The sequence below is a fragment of the Dendrobates tinctorius genome, unplaced genomic scaffold (assembly GCF_039654945.1).
Source record: "Dendrobates tinctorius isolate UK_male_01 unplaced genomic scaffold, ASM3965494v1 ptg000156l, whole genome shotgun sequence".
Taxonomy (NCBI): Eukaryota; Metazoa; Chordata; class Amphibia; order Anura; family Dendrobatidae; genus Dendrobates; species Dendrobates tinctorius.
The window spans coordinates 16,223,050-16,245,864 of NW_027361823.1; the positions used below are offsets into that span (position 1 = coordinate 16,223,050).

The window sequence follows — 22,815 nt, forward strand, 5'->3', positions numbered from 1 at the left end:
AGCACACTAGAAATATACAGGCATATATTTACAGAACAATATACAAGTATGCAGTCAATATAGTACAAGGGTAGGGTATAGATAGGTTGCAATTACCATGTTATGTAGCATGTGACCACAGAGAAGCGCTGATGGATCATGGGTCCAAATCTTAGTTACATGGTTTTCCTGACTGCATCTGGTAATGGATCCCCCTGCCAGTAAAAAACTAAGCTCAAAATAAGCAGGTGTCTCTTATCTCTTAGGTTATTCCCTCCCACACTTTGTGCCAACCCCTGGGCTTGTGTAGCCTCTCTCCTCCCGTCTCTGAGAGTATGTTTTTTTTTGTCCAGAACTGTGGAGGCTCCTAACTTTCTGCTCAAAGCTCTGAATGGATTGACAGGAGAGCCACTGGATTATGCTGCACAGACCAAATATGCCTACCATATGTAATCCCTGGTAGCTATGCTTTATAACTCAATAACGCAGAGTGCTACAGGTGGCTGCCAGGCAAGGGCATGTAGGGGAAGGAATGACGATTCCAAGAATGTGCTTGGTTAGGCTCAGAGATATTGCACTCTGTTATTATAGGTCATTTTTCAGACTCAATACTTTAGAGCCTTGCTGTGACTTGTTGTGATACGATGTTTCCATGTGCTTCAGTTGGACAAAGAACCCAGTTTGGCTGCAGTTGCATACGAGTTCACACCCCTGAGCTAATTGATGGGGACCAAGTTTCAAAGAGTTTGTCCCTGGATTTTTAATTAAAGAAAAACATTGCATTGACTTTTATGGCCTGGGGAAACTTAAGGGTGGGGTTCACATTCCAGGAGTGGACAGAGATGTCCTGGACCTATAATCCAAAATGGATTCTGCCTCATGCCTCACAGATGTGTTCAATAGTTATTTCAATATATATATATATATTCAGGGCCATGCGCCTGACCAGACGTAGTCTGACCAGCATTTTTCAAATTTCATATTTCAAATTACAGATTTCTAATTTCACTACTCTGTATAAGACTAGAATTGGACTGGAATTTGACTATAAGGTAACAGAATATAAAATCACTACAATGTTTCACTTTCTTTTCACTTTCAACCCCATACTACTCTATTTTTTCCTATCTCATGTAATCCCCCCACCAAATAAGGAATTAGTCATATCTCCCTCCATCCTCCACAGCCATCTTACCTCCTCCTCACAACTGTTCCTCCACATACAATCCTTTTTTTCCAGACACACACGGCCCCATCATGTTCTATCCTTCTCCAACTTTCTAATGCTCTGTCTGCTACTCCTCATTGCTGGCGACGTATCCCCAAATCCTGGCCCTCCTCAACATATCCCCACAGTCACTTTTAACACCCTGCCATGATCCTCTACATGTTTTCGCAATCATGATAACCACATACGGTCCCCCTACCTGGAGCACTATGGAATGCACACTCTGTCTGCAATAAACTGTCATTTATCCATGAAATCTTTTATCACCAACAAACTCTCTTTCCTTGGCATCACTGAAACCTGGCTCACCCCCTCTAACTCAGCCTCTCCAGCTTCACTTTCTTATGGCAGTTTCCATCACTCTCACATCCCTCAACCCAGCAACAAACATGGTGGAGGAGTTGGCTTGCTCCTCACTGATACCTGCTCCTTTAACCCAATTCTGCTACCACCCTCTGGTACTTTCCCCTCATTTGAGGTGCATTCCGTCCGCATCTATTCCCCCTCCAACATCCAGCTGGCTGTCATCTACCGACTCCCAGAACTAGCCATCTCCACCTTTCTCGACCACTTCACCACCTGGCTACTTCATTTTCTCTGTTGAAATCCCCACTATCATCATGGGTGACTTCAACATCCCTATTGATGTTTCCACCCAGCTGCCTGTAAACTTTTATCGCTCACTGCCTCCTTTGGCCTCTCACAATGGTCCTCCGCGTCCACTCAAAAAGATAGTCACACTCTGGACCTTATCTTCACCCGCCTCTGTTCCCTTACTAATCTAACTAACTCACCCCTCCCCCTGTCTGACAACAACCTACTGACATTCCCTTCCCTATCCTCTCCTAGTGCACAACCTCCACTCCACAAACTCACTCATCATTGCAGAAATCTCAAACACCTCAATTTACAATCACCCTCTGAGTCCCTTTTCCATCTTACAGACATAGCTTCCCTTCATGACACAGATGCTGCTGCCACATTTTATAACACCACAATAACAGCAGCACTTGAGTCGGCTGCCCCCTCACGCATATCAAAACTCGTACAATCAACAGGCCGCCCTGTCTGACCAGCCTGACCAAAGAAATGAGATGGGCTTCTAAGGTTGCTGAGCAGAGATGAAGAGATCCCACTCTGCCAAGCACTTAATCGCATACAAGCGGTCCCTCACCAGCTTGAAGTCCATGCTCACTGCTGCAAAACAAACCTACTTCTCATCTCTCACATCCTCTCTGTCTCACAACCCTAAACAGCTATTCAATACTTTCAATTCTCTACTCCGTCCACCAGCACCTCCTCCCTCTCCTCTCATAACTGCTAAAGACTTTGCCTCTTTCTTTAAACAGAAAATTGATATGATCAGAGAAAGATTTGGCCAGCAGCCCCCAATGCCCCTCTTAGCTGCTCAGCCCTGTTCCTCCAAAACCAACTTCACCCCCATTACAGAAGATCAGCTCTCCAACCTCCAGTCCAGATCACACCTCGCCACTTGCATGCTTGACCCACTCCCATCCCACCTCATCCCTAACCTCGCCACAGTCTTCTTCCCAATTCTAACACACCTCTTCAACCTCTAACTTAAAAATGGTGTCTCCCCCTCATCTTTCGAACATGCCTCGATCACACCCATCCTCAAAAAGACCTCCCTCGACCCATCTTCTGTGTCTAGCTATCGCCCGATATCCCTTCTTCCTCATGCCTCAAAACTACTGGAACAGCATGTCCATCTTGAACTGTCCTCCCACCTCTCCACCTGCTCCCTCTTTGACTGGTTACAGTCTGGCTTCTGACTGCATCACTCAACTGAAACTGCCCTAACTAAAGTCACCAATGACCTACTAACCACCAAGAGCAAGAGACACTACTCTGTCCTCCTCCTGGACCTGTCTTCTGCCTTTGACACTGTGGACCATTCCCTCCTGCTACAGATTCTCTCATCTCTTGACATCACAGACTTGGCCCTATCCTGGATCTCATCATATATAACATACTGAACATTCAGTGTCTCCTTCTCCCACACCACCTCCTCACCTGACCTACTGTCCGTCAGTGTTCCCCAAGGCTCAGTTCTAGAACCCCTAATCTTCTCCATCTGCACCTTCAGCCTGGGACAGCTCATAGAATCCCACAGTTTGCAGTATCAATTCTACGCTGATGACACGCAGATCTACCTATCTGGACCTGACCTCACCTCCTTACTGAACAAAATCCCACAATGTCTGTCTGCTATTTCAGCTTTCTTCTTCTCTGCTCGCTTTTTAAAACTGAACATGGACAAAACAGAATTCATCATCTTTCCCCCATCTCACTCTGCCCCTCCACTAGACATATCCATCAATGTCAATGACTGTTCACTTTTCCCAGTCTCGCATGCTCGGTGCCTTGGGGTGAGCCTCGACTCTGCCCTCTCTTTCAAGCCACATATGGCAGCCATTGCCTCCGCCTGCCATCTCAAACTCAAACATATTTCCTGAATCTGTGCATTCCTTGACCGTGAAACCACAAAAACACTATTGCATGCCCTTATCATCTCCCGCCTCGACTACTGCAACCTCCTACTCTCTAGCCTCCCCTCTACATTCTGGCACCACTCCAATCTGACAAAAATTAAGAGACCATTTTCAATTGCTCAGTTTGTCTGATTTTTGTCTTTATAGGTATATTTTTGAGTAAAAAATAAATTGTTCTTTTAGTCTACAAACTTCTGTCTCCGAATTTCCAAGCAATACATTTTGTATTTTTTTTTTGAAAAGGAGAAATGGTCAAAATTAAAAAAACAGTGCTTTCAGACCTCAAATAATGCAAAGAAAACAAGTTCCTAATCATTTAGAAACAACATTACTAATGTTTTAACTCAGGAAGAGTTCCGAACTCAATATTTTGTGGAATAACCATGATTTTTAAAAACAGCTTTCATGCGTCTTGGCATGCTTTCCACCAGTCTTTCACACTGCTTCTGGCACAAAAATTTAAGCAGTTCTTCTTTACTTGATGGCTTGTGACTATCCATCCAGAGTCGGACTGGGGTGCCTAGGGCCCACCAGGGGAATTGACTCTAGGGGCCCACCCTATGGCTACCATAAAGGGTTTTATTATGTGTTTATTTTTTGGGCTCTCCCACTAAAACATGTGCCATTTAGCAAGCTCTACAGTGTGCAAAAGATAACGCTCTCAGCCTCCTATATATCGTACACACTGCACTCTTGGCATCCTATAGCACATACAGACCTCACTCTCAGCCTCCTATATATCATACACACTGCACTTTTGGCATCCTATATCACATACAGACAGCACTCTCGGTCTCCTATAACAGATACTTTCTATAAGAGGCTGAGAGTGTGGTATGTACAGTATAAAGGATGCCAATATTGCGGTATGTATGGCATATTGGCCTCGTATATGACATGCAGACTGTCGGTCTCCTATTACGCCCCCTATAAGACTGAGTGTCGGCCTCCTATTAGGCCCCCTACAAGACATACAGAGTGTCGGCCTCCTATATGACATCTATATGACATACAGACTGTCGGCCTCCTATTAGGCCCCCTATAAGACATACTGAGTGTCGTCCTCCTATTAGACCCCCTATAAGACATACTGAGTGTTGGCCTCCTATTAGGCCCCCTATAACACATACTGAGTGTCGGCCTCCTATTAGGCCCCCTATAAGACATACTGAGTGTTGTCCTCCTATTAGGCCCCCTATAAGACATACTGAGTGTTGGCCTCCTATTAGGCCCCCTATAACACATACTGAGTGTCGGCCTCCTATTAGGCCCCCTATAAGACATACTGAGTGTCGACCTCCTATTAGGCCCCCTATAAGACATACTTAAGACGTTGACAAACCATATCAGATTCTTTCAAAAATGTACTATCATCTGAACAATTTCTTTTAGCTTTTCTCCTCTGGTGTGTATAGGTATTTGCTGTATTAAAAATGCACAGCGCACGCCAAAATCCTACTAGCACACGGCCAGCGCACGATCTGCGCACCCTATGCTAAAGATAGGGTGTGCAGATCGCAAGCGTCCATGTGCGATAGTAGGCGGCGATGACCGGATGGGGCGGGCAGGGAGCCGGCAGGGGGCGGGGCTTAGCGGTGCCGTGCGCTGCGTGGAATAAACGCTAGTGTGAAACTAGCCTAATAGGAGGAAATGAACATCACAATTTGTCACATAATTTTTCCTGAGTACATCAATGCCCTATAAGTGGTTAAAAACTATTACATTTCAGATTTTTCTGCAATGATTTGAGGGTGCCATGTCACACTTGTAGAGTCCCTGGGGTTCCAAAACAGTAGAAATCCCCTTTATTGACCCCAATTTACAGACTACACCTCTCAATGAATTCATCTATGGATGCAATGATCATATTGACACCACAGGTGTGTCACAGAATTTTATACTATTGGACAGTGAAGAAAAAATAAAATTTTTACCACAGATTTTACATTTTTACAAGGGAAAATTGGTGAAAATTGTGCCAAGATGTGTCACACAATTTCAGCTGAATGTGGCAATACTCTATATCTGGCTGTACAGTACTGTTAGCCATACAGTGAGACTCGGGAAGGAAGGAGTACTGTTTGAGAACAAATTATTAAAAAATAGTTTGAGGACTCCATATACAGAGCCCTTAAGTGCCAGAAGAACAGAATCCCCCCTCAATGACCTCATTTTGGAAATTACTTCCTTCTGGGAATTTATCTAAAGGTGTACTCATGATTTTGTCTCCATATGTTCTTTCCAGAAACAAGCAGCCACTGGATGTTGCTCAATGAAAAATGCAAGTTACCGCTGCAGTGACCAGTACATTATAGTGACCAGTACATTATGCCCAGCTCATCCTTCTGGAGACATGCAACCATTAATTAGGCAGGCTCTCATCTCTACAGAAATACCCAACGTGGTTTAGACACACTATGGGGCTCAGAAGGGAGAGGGGCATTTGGAAGAGTCTTGAGGAGATCATTTGCATATTCCCAGTGCCTTCTGGGATAGGTGAAGAGTCTCCGCGAGCTCAACGATCACTGGGTTTTGGCCGTTGCAGCTGAAAAGAGGAAATCGGAAAACCGAATTTTGGCTCATCTTTCATCATTTTTAAGAAATCTCAAGATGGAAGAAGCCAGGAGCCATTTGGTGAGCTGCATTTCTTGCTACATGTTCACAGACTTACCAGTGGAAAAGCCAAACTTCACATGCCACAAATGCAAGCTTGTGTCCCTTTTGGAGGAAAAGTTGCAAAATCTCGAAGAGAGGTTAGCTACGTTGAAGATCATTAAGGAAGGTGAAGAGTTCTTGGACAGAGCAGAATTATCTCTTCATGTTACAGAAAGAGAAGAAATTCGAAGTGCATCTGAAGAAACAGAGGAATGGAGACATGTGACCCAGAGAAGCAGGAGGATCAGGAGGCAGTCAGCACCCATACTGCTCAGAAACCAGTACCAGGCTCTCACGCAGGAAAACGATGAAGAAATACATCAGGATAAGACTTTGCCAACAAACAGCAACCTTGTACGCCTTCAGAGTCCTCCTGGATGGAGAAAGAAAAATGTTGTGAAGAAGAAACGGAGAGTGGTGGTCATGGGGGATTCCCTGTTGAGAGGAACAGAGGCCGCTATCTGCAGACCGGATATAACTTCAAGAGAAATGTGCTGTCTTCCAGGTGCAAAAATTAAAGATGTGTCTGACAGGATATCAGGACTCTTCAGACCTACAGATGACTACCCATTTCTGCTACTACATGTGGGGACAAATGACACCGCAAGAAATGACCTGGAAACCATCTGCAGAGACTTTGAAGACTTAGGCAAGAAAGTGAAAGAACTGGGAGCGCAGGTGGTCTTCTCTTCCATCTTCCCAGTGGATGGCCATGGAACAAGGAGGTGGAATAAGATTCTGCAGGTGAACAACTGGCTACGTCGATGGTGCCGTCAGCAACGATTTGGATTTCTGGATCACGGAGTGAATTACTTATACGATGGACTACTTGCTAGAGATGGGGTGCACCTTACGAAGACTGGAAAGCATGTATTTGGAAGTCGCCTTGCTACACTTGTAAGGAGAGCTTTAAACTAGAACAACATGGGAAGGGAAGCAAAAGACCAGAAAAAGCCATACACCTGACAAATGCTATTGAGAACTCTGCTATTAGAAGTGGAAAGGAAGAACAAAGACAAAAGTATCTAATTAATAAAAATATTGGAGAAAGAGAAACCTATCACAAACTAAAATGTTTCTATACTAGTGCACAAAGCATGGGCAACAAACAAGGAGAATTGGAACTACTAACACAGGAAAAGAAATATGATGGCATTGGAATCACTGAAACTTGGTGGGACAATACACATGATTGGAATACAAGACTAGAAGGATACAACTTATTTGCAAGAAACAGACTTGATAAACGAGGAGGGGGTGTCGCATTGTATGTTAGAAACGCGTATATCTGCACAGAGATTGAAGCTTCAGAGACTGGAAGTTCTGTGGAAACTGTTTGGGTAAGAATACAAGGACAGAACAATGGAAAGGACACCATTGTAGGCATTTACTACAGGCCGCCTGTGCAAGCTGAAGATATGGATGAACTCTTTATGCATCAAATGGCCAAGTTCTCCAAAAAATATGACATAGTTGTCATGGGAGATTTCAACTATCCAGACATTTGTTGGGAATCTCTCTCAGGCAAAATTAACAGGTCAAGGAAATTCTTATCCTCTCTTGCTGACAACTTTATCTTCCAAAAGGTAGGGGAGAAAACAAGGGGAACTGCTGCCTTGGATCTAATCCTTATAAACAGGGAGGAAATGGTTGAGGAGGTAAAAGTGGTTGGGACCCTAGGAGGTAGCGACCATGCTATTTTAGAATTTTGGATAACTAGAGGCGGAAGACCTGTGAAGACTCAGACGTCAAGGTTAGATTTCAGAAAGGCAGATTTTAAGGGATTCAGAAAGAGAATTGGAGGGATACAATGGTTGGATATCCTTAAAGACAAAAATGTCCAGGAAGGATGGGAAATCTTGAAAAATGAAATTCTCAAAGCACAGTTGTTAACAATTCCGAAAAGAGGGAAGAATAGGAAGCATTTAAGGAAACCAGGATGGATGAACACAGAACTTAAGCACATGCTAAAAAGGAAGAAAAAAATGTTTATAAAATGGAAAGAGGGAGGCATATCTAAAGAAGAATATAATGCTGTCTGCAGAACCTGCAGGGCACAAATTAGATTATCTAAAGCTGAAAATGAAATGAGGCTTGCAAGAGATGTCAAAAGCAATAATAAAGGATTTTGGGGATATGTCAAAAGTAAAAGAAAAGTCAAAGATGCTATAGGATTTTTACAGGATGAAAATGATGAAATGGTAAGACAGGATGTTGAGAAGGCAGAACTTTTAAATTCCTATTTTGCATCTGTTTTCTCTCATAAAGGAAATGTAACATCAACTGTTCTTCACTGTCCTATTAAGGGAATAGAAGAATCCAGGATATCTATAAACAGAAAGATAGTGAGGAAACACTTAGCTAACCTAAATGAATTCAAGTCTCCAGGTCCAGATGAATTACACCCCAGAGTACTGAAGGAGACAGCAGAAGAAATTTTTGAACCCCTCTCCATAATCTTTGAAAATTGTTGGAGAACAGGAGAAGTGCCAGAAGACTGGAGAAGAGCAAATGTTGTTCCTATCTTCAAAAAGGGGAAGAAGGTGGACCCAGGCGACTATAGGCCGGTGAGTCTGACTTCTATACCAGGAAAGATCTTTGAACAAATTATTAAACAACATGTATGTCAATACCTGGATAAGAATGAAGTGATTAAACAGAGTCAGCATGGGTTTGTAACTAATAAGTCATGTCAGACTAACTTAATTTCCTTCTATGACGGTATCACTGATTGGGTGGATCAAGGAAATGCTGTAGATATAGTATATCTTGACTTCAGCAAAGCATTTGACAAAGTCTCTCATACAATCCTTATTGAAAAAATGACTAAGTATGGAATGGACAAGGCAACTGTTAGGTGGATTCATAACTGGCTTAGTGATCGGACCCAAAGAGTGGTCGTAAATGGCTGCACATCCAGTTGGAAGAATGTCTCAAGTGGGGTACCACAGGGCTCTGTCCTGGGCCCTGTATTGTTCAACATCTTTATCAACGATTTAGATGAAGGAATTGAGGGTAAACTGATTAAATTTGCTGATGACACAAAGCTAGGAGGGATAGCTAATGCTAGAGAAGAGAGAGAGAGGATTCAAAAAGATTTAAATAAACTGGAGAAGTGGGCAGCAACTAACAGAATGGTTTTTAACAGGGAGAAATGCAAAGTACTACATCTGGGCAATAAAAATGAAAAAAGCATATACAGAATGGGGGGAATAGGGCTTAGTGACAGCACATGTGAAAAAGACTTTGGTATACTAATAGATCACAGACTGAATATGAGTCAACAATGTGATGCAGCAGCAAAAAAGGCAAATGCAATTCTAGGATGTATTAACAGAAGCATACAGTCTAGATCACGTGAAGTCATTATTTCCCTCTACTCCTCTTTGGTCAGACCTCATCTGGAATATTGTGTCCAGTTTTGGGCACCACATTTTAAAAAAGACATCAACAAACTGGAGCAAGTTCAGAGAAGAGCGACCAGAATGGTGACCGGTCTGCAAACCCTGTCTTATGAGGAAAGGTTGCAGGATTTGGGATTGTTTAGTTTGCAAAAGAGAAGACTGAGAGGAGACTTAATAGCTGTCTACAAATATCTAAAGGGCTGTCACATTGTAGAAGGATCAACTTTATTCTCATTTGCACAAGGAAAGACTAGAAGCAATGGGATGAAACTGAATGGGAGGAGACACAGATTAGATATTAGAAAAAACTTTTTGACAGAGTGATCAATGAGTGGAACAGGCTGCCACAAGAAGTGGTGAGTTCTCCTTCAATGGAAGTCTTCAAACAGAGGCTGGACAGGCATCTGACTGGGATGATTTAGCGAATCCTGCTTTGAGCAGGGGGTTGGACCAGATGGCCCAGGAGGTCCCTTCCAACTCTACGATTCTATGATTCTATGATTCTATGATTTGGGAGCACAGAGTTAGTTGGATTTCTTTTTTTGGGGGCGAGCAGTTATAGCGCTTTAACAGAGCCTTTGTACTACCAGTAATGTAGAAGCACCAAATACTGTATTTTCATTTCCACATGATGGACCTGAGTGGGGACTTGCTTTTTTTGTGGACTGAATTAATGCTTTTATTGGAAACATTTTACATAGCAGTTTGGATCTAATTTATCTGGTGCTCTACGCTGACCACTTACTTTGGGGTTTCCATCTAAATCTCTGAGTGACGTGATTCAGATGAAACACTCGAGGGATCCATTCACTATAATGAGGCAGCATAGTTGTTCTGGACTCCATCTGGCCTCTGTTCTGCTTTGTCCTTCTTTTCAGTGTTGCACAAAACTGTGGCGGACTGTGCTTTTATGCATGATTATTAAGATGGATACCACCGGATCACAGGTCAGATGGCATCCACATTGCCTCTATCTGCCTCACTGTAGGGAATCTTCCTCTGGAGGATCCATCTGAATCACATATATAAGAGATTAACACGGAAACCACGGCGCAAGCGGTCAGTGTATTGCACAGGATAAATGTGAACCAAGCCTTACTGCAGTTTTTGGAGGCAGAATGAACAAATCAACAGCAGGTGAAGAAATGTTTTTATTTTTTACAGCGTTCTTCATGCAGTATAAGTGATTAGATGACTTAAATCTTTGGGTTGGTGCGATTACAACTATACCAGATTTACATAGGGCTTTTATGTTTGGCTGCTGTCACACACTAAAAAGACACTTTTTTTACAAACACAAGTTTTTGCATCATCATACTTAGATAGCTATAATTTTTCCATATTTAGGCTGACAGAGTCATGTGATGGCTTGTTTATTGCGGAACGAGTTGCCATTTTTATTCCTACAATTTTTGAGCACATGGAAATTTTTGATTGCTTCCTATTCAGATTTTTGGGAGGCAGAATTAATGAAAACCAACAATTCAGGAGTTTTTGTGCCATTTTTTATTGCCATTCTGCGTGAGGTAAAATTGATAAGGCATTATTCTTCAGGTCACTAAATATACAGCGATACCACATTTATATCTTTTTTATCTTTTCTCACATTTATAGAATAAAACTATTGTTTTCCATTGCTTTATTCTGAAAGTTATACATTTTTTTTCCACTGATTGAGCTGTTTGGTGGGTTGTTTTTTTTGTAAGAAAAGATGATGCTTTCATTGGCACCATAATTGTTTCCATTAGACCTTTTGATTGCATTTTATTCTACTTTTTGTTCGTCAGTCTGATGAAAAAGCAAAGTTTTTCTTTACGTTGTGCACTGAAGGGGTTAACTAGTGTGGCATTTTTATAGGTCGGGTCTCTCCGGACACGGCGGTACCAAATATTTGTACTTTTTTTTTGGGTTTTCGCTTTATAAGACGCACCTGATTATAAGATGCACCCCCAAATTTGTTGAAGAAAAAGATAAATTTTTTAATGTTAAATGGGGGTCTGTCTTATAATGCCAGTGTCCGTCTTACAAATCATATATATGTCCTTCATTATGGTATCTATTAATCCCCCATTCTGGCACATGGCACCCTTGTGCTGTCACAATGCCCCCTGTGCTGCTGACACACTGGTACATTGCCCCCCTGTGCTGCTGGCACATTGCCACACTGTGCTGCTGGCATGCACATGGCTCTCTCATCCCATCCTGGATATGCCCCCCTGTGCTGCTGGCACGCACATGCCCCCATCCCATCCTGGATTTGCCCCCTGTGCTGCTGGAATGCACATGGCCCCCTCATCCCATCCAGGATATGCCCCTCTGTGCTGCTGGAATGCACATGACCCCCCATCCCATCCTGGATATGCCCCCCTGTGCTGCTGGCACGCACATGCCCCTCATACCATTCTGGATATGCCCCCCTGTGCTGCTGGCATGCACATGCCCCCCATCCCATCCTGGATATGTCCCCTGTGCTGCTGGCACACACATGAGCCCCTCACATCACATCCTGGATATGCCCCCCTTTGCTGCTAGCACACACATGATCTCCCCACCCCATACTGGATATGCCCCCTGTGCTGCTGGCATGCACATGATAAAATAATAAACAGTTAACCCACCTTCCGATGATGGTCCAGTGCTCCCAGCTCCCTCACGGCTCTTCCTGTGTCTGTGCTGACATCCAGGAACTGCTCATACAGGCATTTCACTGTTGCTGCACACTGGGAGTCACGTGACCACAGGTCCTATTGGCACAGACACAGGAAGAGCCAGAGGAGAGCTGGGAGCATGGAGCCATCATCAGAAGGTGACTATAGTGATGGGGCAGTGGGGGGAGAGTGCAGGCACGTGCAATATGCACTGCTCCCCTGTCCACCAACTTGGTGCGGCTTCAGCACCGAGGTGATGGACAGCGGGTGCAGTGAATATTACATGAGCCTAATGAGTGGGAGCACTGACCACTTGCTGTCTCTGCAGCCCACAGCCTTCCCACCCCAGCCCCCTGACACCACTCCAGAGCTGCCCTCCTCCTCTACAGCACACATTTTGATTATAAGATACACCCCCCACTTTCCCCAAAAATTTGGGGGATCAAAAGTGCATCTTATAATCCAAAAAATACAGTACGTATTTATTGGTTTAATATTTTTTCTTCTTTTTTAATTTATTTTTTTAATTTTTTTAATAGTTTTAAAACTTTTGTTACTTTTTTTAAAACTTTTTTCCTTAGTCCCTGTATGGGACTTCAATTTTTATTTTTCTGATTACTCGTCTCATGCATTGTAATACATATGTATTGCAATGCATGAGACATGTCAGTTTTACGATGTCAGATCATCTGTTAGGCTCAGCTGCAGGCCACCATACGAGTAGCTGGCAGACCTGGAGATCATCATGTGACCTCCAGCTGCAAGGATAACGCTCAGATCTCCTGTGATGTGATTGCATCTCATCACAGGGAGTCAGACAGCTGAGTTAAGCAGTGCTCTCCCTCGGCTATCGGGTGGGCAGGAAGCATTAGAAAAAATTTTGTTTAAAAAAAACAAAAAACATTTGACTGCACAGAACAGTGTAAACATGTTTTGCATACTTATACTACTGCAAAATATTGTTTCACATGTTAATTGGAGACTTACTTTTATAATGCTCTCCCCAGGTGTCATGTCCGTATAGATCTTGATATTATAGGAAATGTTGGAAAAAGTTGGCGTGTTGTCATTCGCATCAATAACTATGATGTTAACATTGACTGGATAACTTTCTTGGGTGCCATCTGAAGCCACTAACTGTTAAAAAAAGTTAAAATATCACTATAGTTAAAAAACAGTATGGTTATATCATAGGATAATCATAATTGAAATACTTTTGTCATTTAAAATAGTTCAGTTATACATATCTATTAACTACTACTACCATAACAAAAAAATGACAATATTAATCCACGTCATGCATGAATAAATCACTAGAGATGGACGAACCCATGGATGTTCGGGTCCTGCGGCTTCGGCAAAACAGTTACAAAAAGTTTGGGTTCGGGTACCAGAAAAGTACCCAGACCCGAACCCCATTCACTTGAATTTGAGGCCCGAACATCCAGTGTTTGCAGCGCTGTCATGTGCATGACAACGTGCCAAACACCACTTCTGATCGGCTGTGAAAACATCTCTGCCAATCAGAGAGCAGCAGTTCCCTCACTGTCAAAAGACAGCGTGAGTGCTCAGCTGTGATCGGAAGCTGGGGGCTGGTATTCTCAGGTTGGTAAGGGGTCATGGATATTGGCCCCCTAGTTGAAAAATAGCAGCCCGCAACTGCCCAGAAAAGACACATATATTATCAATTCTGGTGCTTTGTCCTGCTCTTCCCACTTGCCCTGTAGCGGTAGCGAGTAGGGTTCATATTTGTGGGGTTGATGTCACATTAGTATTGTCAGGTGACATCAAGCCCACAACTTAGTAATGGAGACGCATCTGAGAGGCGTCTATAAGACACCTATCTATTACTAATCCTATAGTTGCATGGTGAATAAAGACACTGCCTGAATAAAGTCCTTTATTTGGAATAAGACTAAGCACAGCCCCAGCTGTGAGTTTTGGCTAGCTGGTTATCTAAAGTTCAGAGGGACCTAAGCATTATTTTTAATTATTTATTTACAGTGCAGGAGCAGCTCATGAATACTCCCATCCGCCGCTCCTGCTCTCACTGTTATTAGCGGCAGCAGGTGTCGGATGATGGTGGTTCCATCAGAGGACACCAGTGACTGGAGGTAAACTTTATACCTCCCATCACAGCTAAGCGCTCATGCTGTCTTTTGACAGTGTGGGAACCATGGCTTTCTGACCGGCGGTAATAATTTCACTGCCGATCAGAAGCGGTGTTTGCCGCGCTGTCATGCACATGACATCATGACACACACTCGGTGTTCGGGCAGCCGAACCCAAACTGTAACACAGACTTCCTGGAGAAGTCCGTGTTCGGTGTCCGTGCCCGAGCAGTAGGTGTTCTGTATGAACTTTACTGTTCTGGTTTGCCCACATCTATAAACCACATATCCTTATGTATAATTTAGCCTTTTTTATCTTCAGTGTCAATAAGTCATTAAAATGAACAATCCAGGACTTCATGCAGGCCAGACTGAATACATAATATGTATGGTGTTAAATGTATGGTCTATGCAAGTTTTACCTTACAAACACATAAAAGTAAAGCATTTTGTAAACAGGCCACATTTTTAAGAAAAACAAATGTCTATCCCTGTGTTACATAAACAGGCAGGATCCAACAGAGCAGTTCCCTTTGTGACTTACAAATGTTATCTCAAAGGCAATCTGTTTGCATTTTTTTGCAATGTAATCAGAAGACATCATAGGTACGGATTAAAACACTGAATTCAGCAATATGTCACTTATCAGGCTGTATGCTATTGTTTACCTGCAATTAAGGATTTATCACTAGGACATTATCATTGCTGGCACTAGTTCCCTCATGCCAAGTCATCCAACCACACCCCCTCCTGTGATAAACAGGTCACTTTCAATAGACAATGTATATAGAAAGCCTGGGGTGGGCAGAGTTAATTTTGAGCTTTTCTACATGCTACATCTAAAAACTCTGATTGTGTCACAGCTGATGCCCCAGTAAACTAAGTGAAACATAGCTGGAATCAGGGTCCCTTTTCCTAAATATGCTGCTCTCCTATGAAGTAGTAAAAGCCTGGTGAAAGACTCCCTTTAAGCATGTGAACCCAATCTATGATATCTGTATGCCCTAACAGGGCCTAAGAATTGCTGATTTTAACTCTTTGAACCAACCAGAAAATGCAGGTACAATATGTATATGTGAATAAGATCTGGACGGATTAATTGCAGTAATGTTTTGGGTTTCATATGAAGCCACTGAAGTGTTTTAGGAATTGAAGCTCGAGGGAGAAAATTTGCATATTCCTGGTGCCTTTTGCGAAGAGTGAAGAGTTGCCACAAGCCTGAGGTTTTTTTTAGTGTAGCTGGATTGAGCTACTTGAAGGAAATAGTAAAATCTTTAAGGCAATTTCGCAGAAATTTGTTTTGTTCACCATGGAGAAGGAGATTCCCCATATGGTGTACTGCAATGTGTACTATATGTTACAGACAAAGGAAAAGACAAACTTTATGTGTCAGAAATGCAAGCTTGTGACTGTTAGAAGAAAAGGCGTAAAGTTTTCAGGAGAGAATATTTACACTGAAGTTCATCAAACAAGATGAGGATTTCTTTGAAAGAGCAGAAGAATCGCTTCAGAATATTGCAAGAGAAGAACTTTACAGTGTTCCTGCAGAAACTAATGACAGAGTAGAAATAACTGCTCTGAATGCTTGAAGAGAAGCACCTTTCAATGTACCTGCAGAAGAAGAGAAATGGAAGTATGTGACCCAAAGAAACAGGATGATGAGGAGGAAAGCAACACCCATACTGCTGAAGAACCACTACTAAACTTTCATGCAGGACATTTATTTATTTCACTCATGTACATAGCGCCATTAATTCCATAGTGCTTTACAGACATTATTGGTACTAGCCCAATTGGGGCTCACAATCTACAGCTATGAAGAAGTACATCAAAAAAGTGTGTTGGCCCCAAAGAACACTCCAGCAAGAAATCAGAAGCCTCTTGAAGGTAGAAAAAGAAGCACTGTGGTGAAAAAGAAAAGGCGAGTGGTGGTCATGGGGGATTCCCTACTGATAGGAACAGAAGCCGTTAACTGATGACCGGACATTACCTCTCAAGAAGTGTGTTGTCTTCCAGGTGCCAAAATCAAAGATGTGTCTGATAGGGTATCAAGACTCTTTAGTGCTAAAGATGACCACACATGTCTCCTAATGCACATACAGATGACACAGCAAAAAAGGACCTAGAGACTATATGCAAAGCCTTTGAAGACCTAGGCTGGAAAGTGAAGGAACTGGGAGCAGAGGTCATCTTCTCATGCATTCTCCCAGTGGATAAACATGGACCAAAGAGATTGAAAGAAAGAACAAAACCAACAAATTCTGAATTAAAATAGAGAAGCAAGAGAAACTGACTACAAACTAAAAAGTATATTTTTAACAGCCAATGGCGCTGTGCAGGGGTATAGCAGCTGCAAATTAACAGACTACGCCACCTATCCGTCTGAATGTTAAAACCATTAAAAATACAACAGGAATTTGCGCTAATAATACCCGCATAAAAACACTCTCTATAGGGAAAGCAAAGATGGATGCCAAAGAATATTAATATGCTTCTGTGCAAAAATACTCTCAGACCAAATGGCTTGAATAGCGAGATTGAACTTTTTGCCTTCAACAAATAGGACTAATACATTATACGGGCTGGGTATATAGGTGTCACCTCCATGACAGGAATCATCCCTGAGGAAGGAAGCAGTGAGCCTCCGAAACGCGTAGGATTGGTTGTTGATCCTGTCAGTCATTCTAAGCCGGTCACGTGACTCGACACGTGACTGTGACGTCACGCAAGGTCCTGTACCTTGCCGGCATTCACCGCGTCTCCCGCTGCATGTCCCACTGTTAACGGGCAGTGCATTATCGGGGGAATTGGGCGATTGCTACCGGCCGGAGCATCGCCCGCGATTATAGCAGAGGTGACCCCCTTCTTTTGGAGTCTACCCACTACTAGCCTGCTAACTTTTTTTGGACTGAGCATTACACCACTACTGGAATTCATCAAAGTCCATCAGGAGAGGAGTTGCTATGTTCTGAACTCAAGACTGTTACCATTGCCCATGACATGAACAGTAATCTGGACGGTCAGTATGATTTTTTCTTCCTAGTGACAGACTCATTCATGTTTATTGGGCAGTGAGACTGGTTGCATTTTACAAACTGTTACTCACTTTTTATAGTGAGACATATATTTATAGCACACCCCCCACGTGAGTAAGGGGGTCATTATTATCTTTTTGCACAGAAGCATATTAATATTCTTTGGCATCCATCTTTGCTTTCCCTATAGAGAGTGTTTTCATGCGGGTATTATTAGCGCAAATTCCTGTTGTATTTTTAACAAACTAAAAAGTGCCTACACAAATTGACAGAGCATGGGAAACAAGTAGAGTTGGAGCTGCTAACACAGTAAGAGAGATATGAAGCCATAGGCATCACTGAAACTTGGTAGTATGATACGAATGACTGGGATGATTTAGCGAATCCTGCTTTGAGCAGGGGGTTGGACCAGATGGCCCAGGAGGTCCCTTCCAACTCTACGATTCTATGATTCTATGATTCTATGATTACAAAACTTGCAGTGCGCAACTTTTTCATTAGAAACAAGATTAACAAAAGGGAGGATGTGTTGCATTGTATGTTATGAAGATGTATATCTCCACAGAGTTCCAAGTTTCAAAGAATGGTAGCTTTGCAGAAACTGTTTGGATATGAATATAAATAGAGAACAGAAAATACATTATTTTTGGTGTTTACTTTAGGCCACCTGGACAGACTGAAGACATAATTAAACTATTTTTACATCAGATGTCTCTGTTCTCAAAAAAGTATGACATAGTGATCATCGGATATTTTAACTATCCAGATATTTGTTGGGAATTTCTCTCAGGAAAAAGTAATGGGAAACTATACATGAAGCTCTCTTGGGTATGTGCACATGTCGCCATTTCGACACAGACACCCACTTTTTCCTTCTTTTAAAGCCACTTCAGGAACCATATTGGTGGTCATTTTCCTGAGGCAATTTCCTTAGTGCAGTTGCGGTTGTTCTAGCTTTTACTTGGTGATAAGTATAAAGAGCAGGCATCTACTTAGTGGAAGCCTACCGATGAATGAGCATAATGATATCATTTAATTTAACTGCTTGAAGGTTTCTAAACCCAGAAGAGGTTAAAAGATGTGACATAAGATAGAATACACGCACACCATTATCATTTTAATTTTTTGGGTGCTTTTCAGGTGCACACTTTAGCAAAATTTTGGAGAAGTTTTACATTTCTTGAATCATTTCCTGTGGTGGTTTAAAAAAATGTCAAGTATTTTTGCACATTTTTTAATTGGGCATTGCCTAGATTGAATCATTTTCTGTCGGGAGCTGTTTAAGTATACGTGCACACGACATAAATTTCATGTTGGTACACTTAGAAATTACCTGAAAAGGGACTTAAAATAATGTTAAAAAGAATGAACATCTATTGCATTGTGTAACCAACTTGCTGTGCATATGTTACCTCTTTTTCAGCTTCTTTTAGCTGCTGAAGGCTTTGAAAGCTGTGAAGCAGCTAAAATGCTCTATTCTTGCAGTTTCTATTTGGAAGCTGCTCACCATTAACATATGCAGCAAAAAAAAACAACTCAGCAGCAAAGCCAATGAAAAACTGACCAGAAAAATGTCAAAGAAATTGCTTCACTAAAAACATTGCCAACAGTTTCCTACAGAATCTTCCTATGGCAATACTCAGCTGATAACCTGGAGTGTAAAAGACGCCATGATTAAAGACATGGCACACAGTTTCTTAGAATCATAGAATCGTAGAGTTGGAAGGGACCTCCTGGGCCATCTGGTCCAACCCCCTGCTCAAAGCAGGATTTGCTAAATCATCCCAGTCAGATGTCTGTCCAGCCTCTGTTTGAAGACTTCCATTGAAGGAGAACTCACAACTTCTCGTGGCAGCCTGTTCCACTCATTGATCACTCTAACTGTCAAAAAGTTTTTTCTAATATCTAATCTGTGTCTCCTCCCATTCAGTTTCATCCCATTGCTTTTAGTCTTTCCTTGTGCAAATGAGAATAAAGTTGATCCTTCTACAATGTGACAGCCCTTTAGATATTTGTAGACAGCTATTAAGTCTCCTCTCAGTCTTCTCTTTTGCAAACTAAACATTCCCAAATCCTGCAACCTTTCCTCATAAGACAGGGTTTGCAGACCGGTCACCATTCTGGTCGCTCTTTTCTGAACTTGCTCCAGTTTGTTGATGTCTTTTTTAAAATGTGGTGCCCAAAACTGGACACAATATTCCAGATGAGGTCTGACCAAAGAGGAGTAGAGGGAAATAATGACTTCACGTGATCTAGACTGTATGCTTCTGTTAATACATCCTAGAATTGCATTTGCCTTTTTTGCTGCTGCATCACACTGTTGACTCATATTCAGTCTGTGATCTATTAGTATACCCAAGTCTTTTTCACATGTGCTGTCACTTAGCCCTATTCCTCCCATTCTATATATGCTTTTTTCATTTTTATTGCCCAGATGTAGTACTTTGCATTTCTCCCTGTTAAAAACCATTCTGTTAGTTGCTGCCCACTTCTCCAGTTTATTTAAATCTTTTTGAATCCTCTCTCTCTCTTCTCTAGTATTAGCTATCCCTCCTAGCTTTGTGTCATCAGCAAATTTAATCAGTTTACCCTCAATTCCTTCATCTAAATCGTTGATAAAGATGTTGAACAATACAGGGCCCAGGACAGAGCCCTGTGCTACCCCACTTGAGACATTCTTCCAACTGGATGTGCAGCCATTTGCGACCACTCTTTGGGTCCGATCACTAAGCCAGTTATGAATCCACCTAACAGTTGCCTTGTCCATTCCATACTTAGTCATTTTTTCAATAAGGATTGTATGAGAGACTTTTTATTAAGTTTTATTTCAAACTTCTGAAAATCTCAATTTTTGAAAACCCGAAGGATCTAAAAGATTCAAAGCCTAAACATATGAACAGTAAGTTGTTTCTTTTTTTTCATAGAAATAGGAAGATTCTTTTGAGGTTTTCTGAGTGCCTTTTCTGGTGCTTTTAGAAATGGAGTGGCTCACAAAGTATTAGGAAAAAAGATGCAGCGTGAACATACCTAAAAATAATCTAAAAATTTCCAAAAACAGGAGAGTTTCTACTTGAAAAACCTCACAGTTTTTGAACACCTCAAGAACTCCACTTTTTTTTTTTATATACTTTTCTGGTTTTGTCCCGGAATGCTGTGGTCTAAGAAATTGCCCTAATTTCTTTCTAAAATGTTATACCTTGTTATTGTGAAAGTATTCCCAGAAATTTGCAGCCTGCACATGTCCATAAACATTTAGAATCAGAGTATATTCCATCTTCATGAACAAATCTGACACGTTGTGCAGCATTGAAATTGTTTTTCCTCTGTTGCTAAATGCAATCTTAAAGAAATCTTTCCCTCATTATGCCTTTGGCCGAGTGCATCAAAGTTTATGAGTAATAGCGATTGTCAAATGTTTTATTGCCCACTGATGTCATTATATGTAATTTACAGGCAAGCAGCAAAATACTAGAGGGATATATTGATTATAGGAATAAAAATAAAATTGAAAACAACATATTTCACACATTTGCCAATGGCATTCATAGCAATGAAATTGGTCTATTATTCCTGCCGGTAACAAAAGTAGAGAAATTATTGTATTACTTGTGTTTATCCCGGTTTAACTAGATATATAGGTTAATGATGAGAAGATTTTGCAATGCATAATGTACATATATACATGATCCATCAAGGATGTTTATGGCATATGTTGAAAAATATCAATGTATTTAGAGGTTTTTGAGATTAAAAAACATAGCTGCCTCCTTCTGAAAATTGCAGAACTATTATCAATTGGGTATATCTGGTATAGCAACTCTGCCTTAAGCCTCATTCAGATGTCAGTTTTTCACATACAAGTTCTATCCTGGTCTTTACTGAAAGATCTCATATTTATTATAGTCTATGGCATGGCTAAGCAAAATACTGCTCGCGAGCAACATCCGACCCTTTGGCTGTGCCTTTCCTGCCCGTGGGCAGGCACAGACAGAGAGATCAGAATAAATGCTCCAGTAGTCACAGCTCTCTGGAGTGTTCTGGTGGTGCTGCAGCGTGGTGGCGTGTAGTAAGGAGTCTGAGGAGGATAAATGCATAAGGACTCTGAGGAGGGAGGAGAAGGAAGAGAGGAGGCAAAGCAAAGGGTAATGCGGTTGGCAGTGCTGTCTGCGGTGCTGAGCATCTATCGCAGTGTGCATCTGACCTGCATAGAGATAAGTAGAGACCAAGGTAAGACCCAGGTCTTCTTCTCAATGATGGAGTCCTGACTTCCCAACACAATGTTAAGCCCCTGAAGAAGCCAGTCGTGTCTGGTGAGATGCGTCGGGCAACCTCTGTCCTGCCCGCTCCCTCTCCTCTGCATAAATCATAACAGGATCTTCCAGCACACACGGCTTTTTTTCCTACCAACAAGCTCTTTTTTTTCCACACATGTAGTAACATTCTCTTTGACCCTTCACTGGGCTTTTTTCATCAATGGAATTATGTTACTTTGTGACATGCTCCATTCTCTGATAAGTTTCAACTTCTTTTGCTACTCATAACATTTTTTTTGATCTAGTGATAGCTTTTTGCCCACACAACAGTGCAGCATTTGTTATAATATTCTCTTGTCAAGTATTTTATACAGTAGGGAAAAAAAGTATTTAGTCAACCACCAATTGTGCAAGTTCTCCCACTTAAAAAGATGAGAAAGGCCTGTAATTGACATCATAGGTTGACCACAACTATGAGAGTCAAATTGAGAAAACAAATCCAGGAAATCACTTTTTCTGATTTGGCGAGATTTATTTAGGAAATTATGGTGGAAAATAAATTTGGTCATTAGCAAAAGTTCATTTCAATATTTTGTTATAAATCCTTTGCTGGCAATGACAGAGGTCAAACGTTTTCTGTAAGTCTTTACAAGGTTGGCACACAGTGATGGTGGTATGTTGGCCCATTCCTCCATGCAGATTTCCTCTAGAGCAGTGATGTTTTAGGCCATTCAAATCCCTCCAAAGGTTTTCTATGGGGTTGAGACAGGAGGCTGGCTAGGCCACTCCAGGACCTTCATATGCTTCTTACGAAGCCACTCCTTCATTACCCTGGTGGTATGCTTGGGATCATTATCATGCAGATAGACCCATGCACGTTTCATGTTCAATGCACTTTCTGATGGAAGGAGGTTCTCACTCAAAATCTCAAGATACATGGCCCCATTCTTTATTTCATGTACATGGATTAGTTGTCCTTGTCTCTTTGC

The 22,815-nt window shown here is 41.9% G+C and overlaps 1 protein-coding gene across 2 annotated transcripts in view; it reads right to left on the bottom strand.

Annotated features, from left to right (window-relative positions):
- Window positions 1-22,815, bottom strand: part of PCDH15 (protocadherin related 15) — a 2,659,104-nt gene that overhangs the window by 1,214,570 nt on the left and 1,421,719 nt on the right. For both annotated transcript variants that reach the window (XM_073548247.1, XM_073548246.1), the window contains exon 14: window positions 13,415-13,564. In XM_073548247.1, coding sequence (XP_073404348.1) covers window positions 13,415-13,564 — 150 coding nt within the window. The remainder of the gene's footprint in view (window positions 1-13,414; window positions 13,565-22,815) is intronic.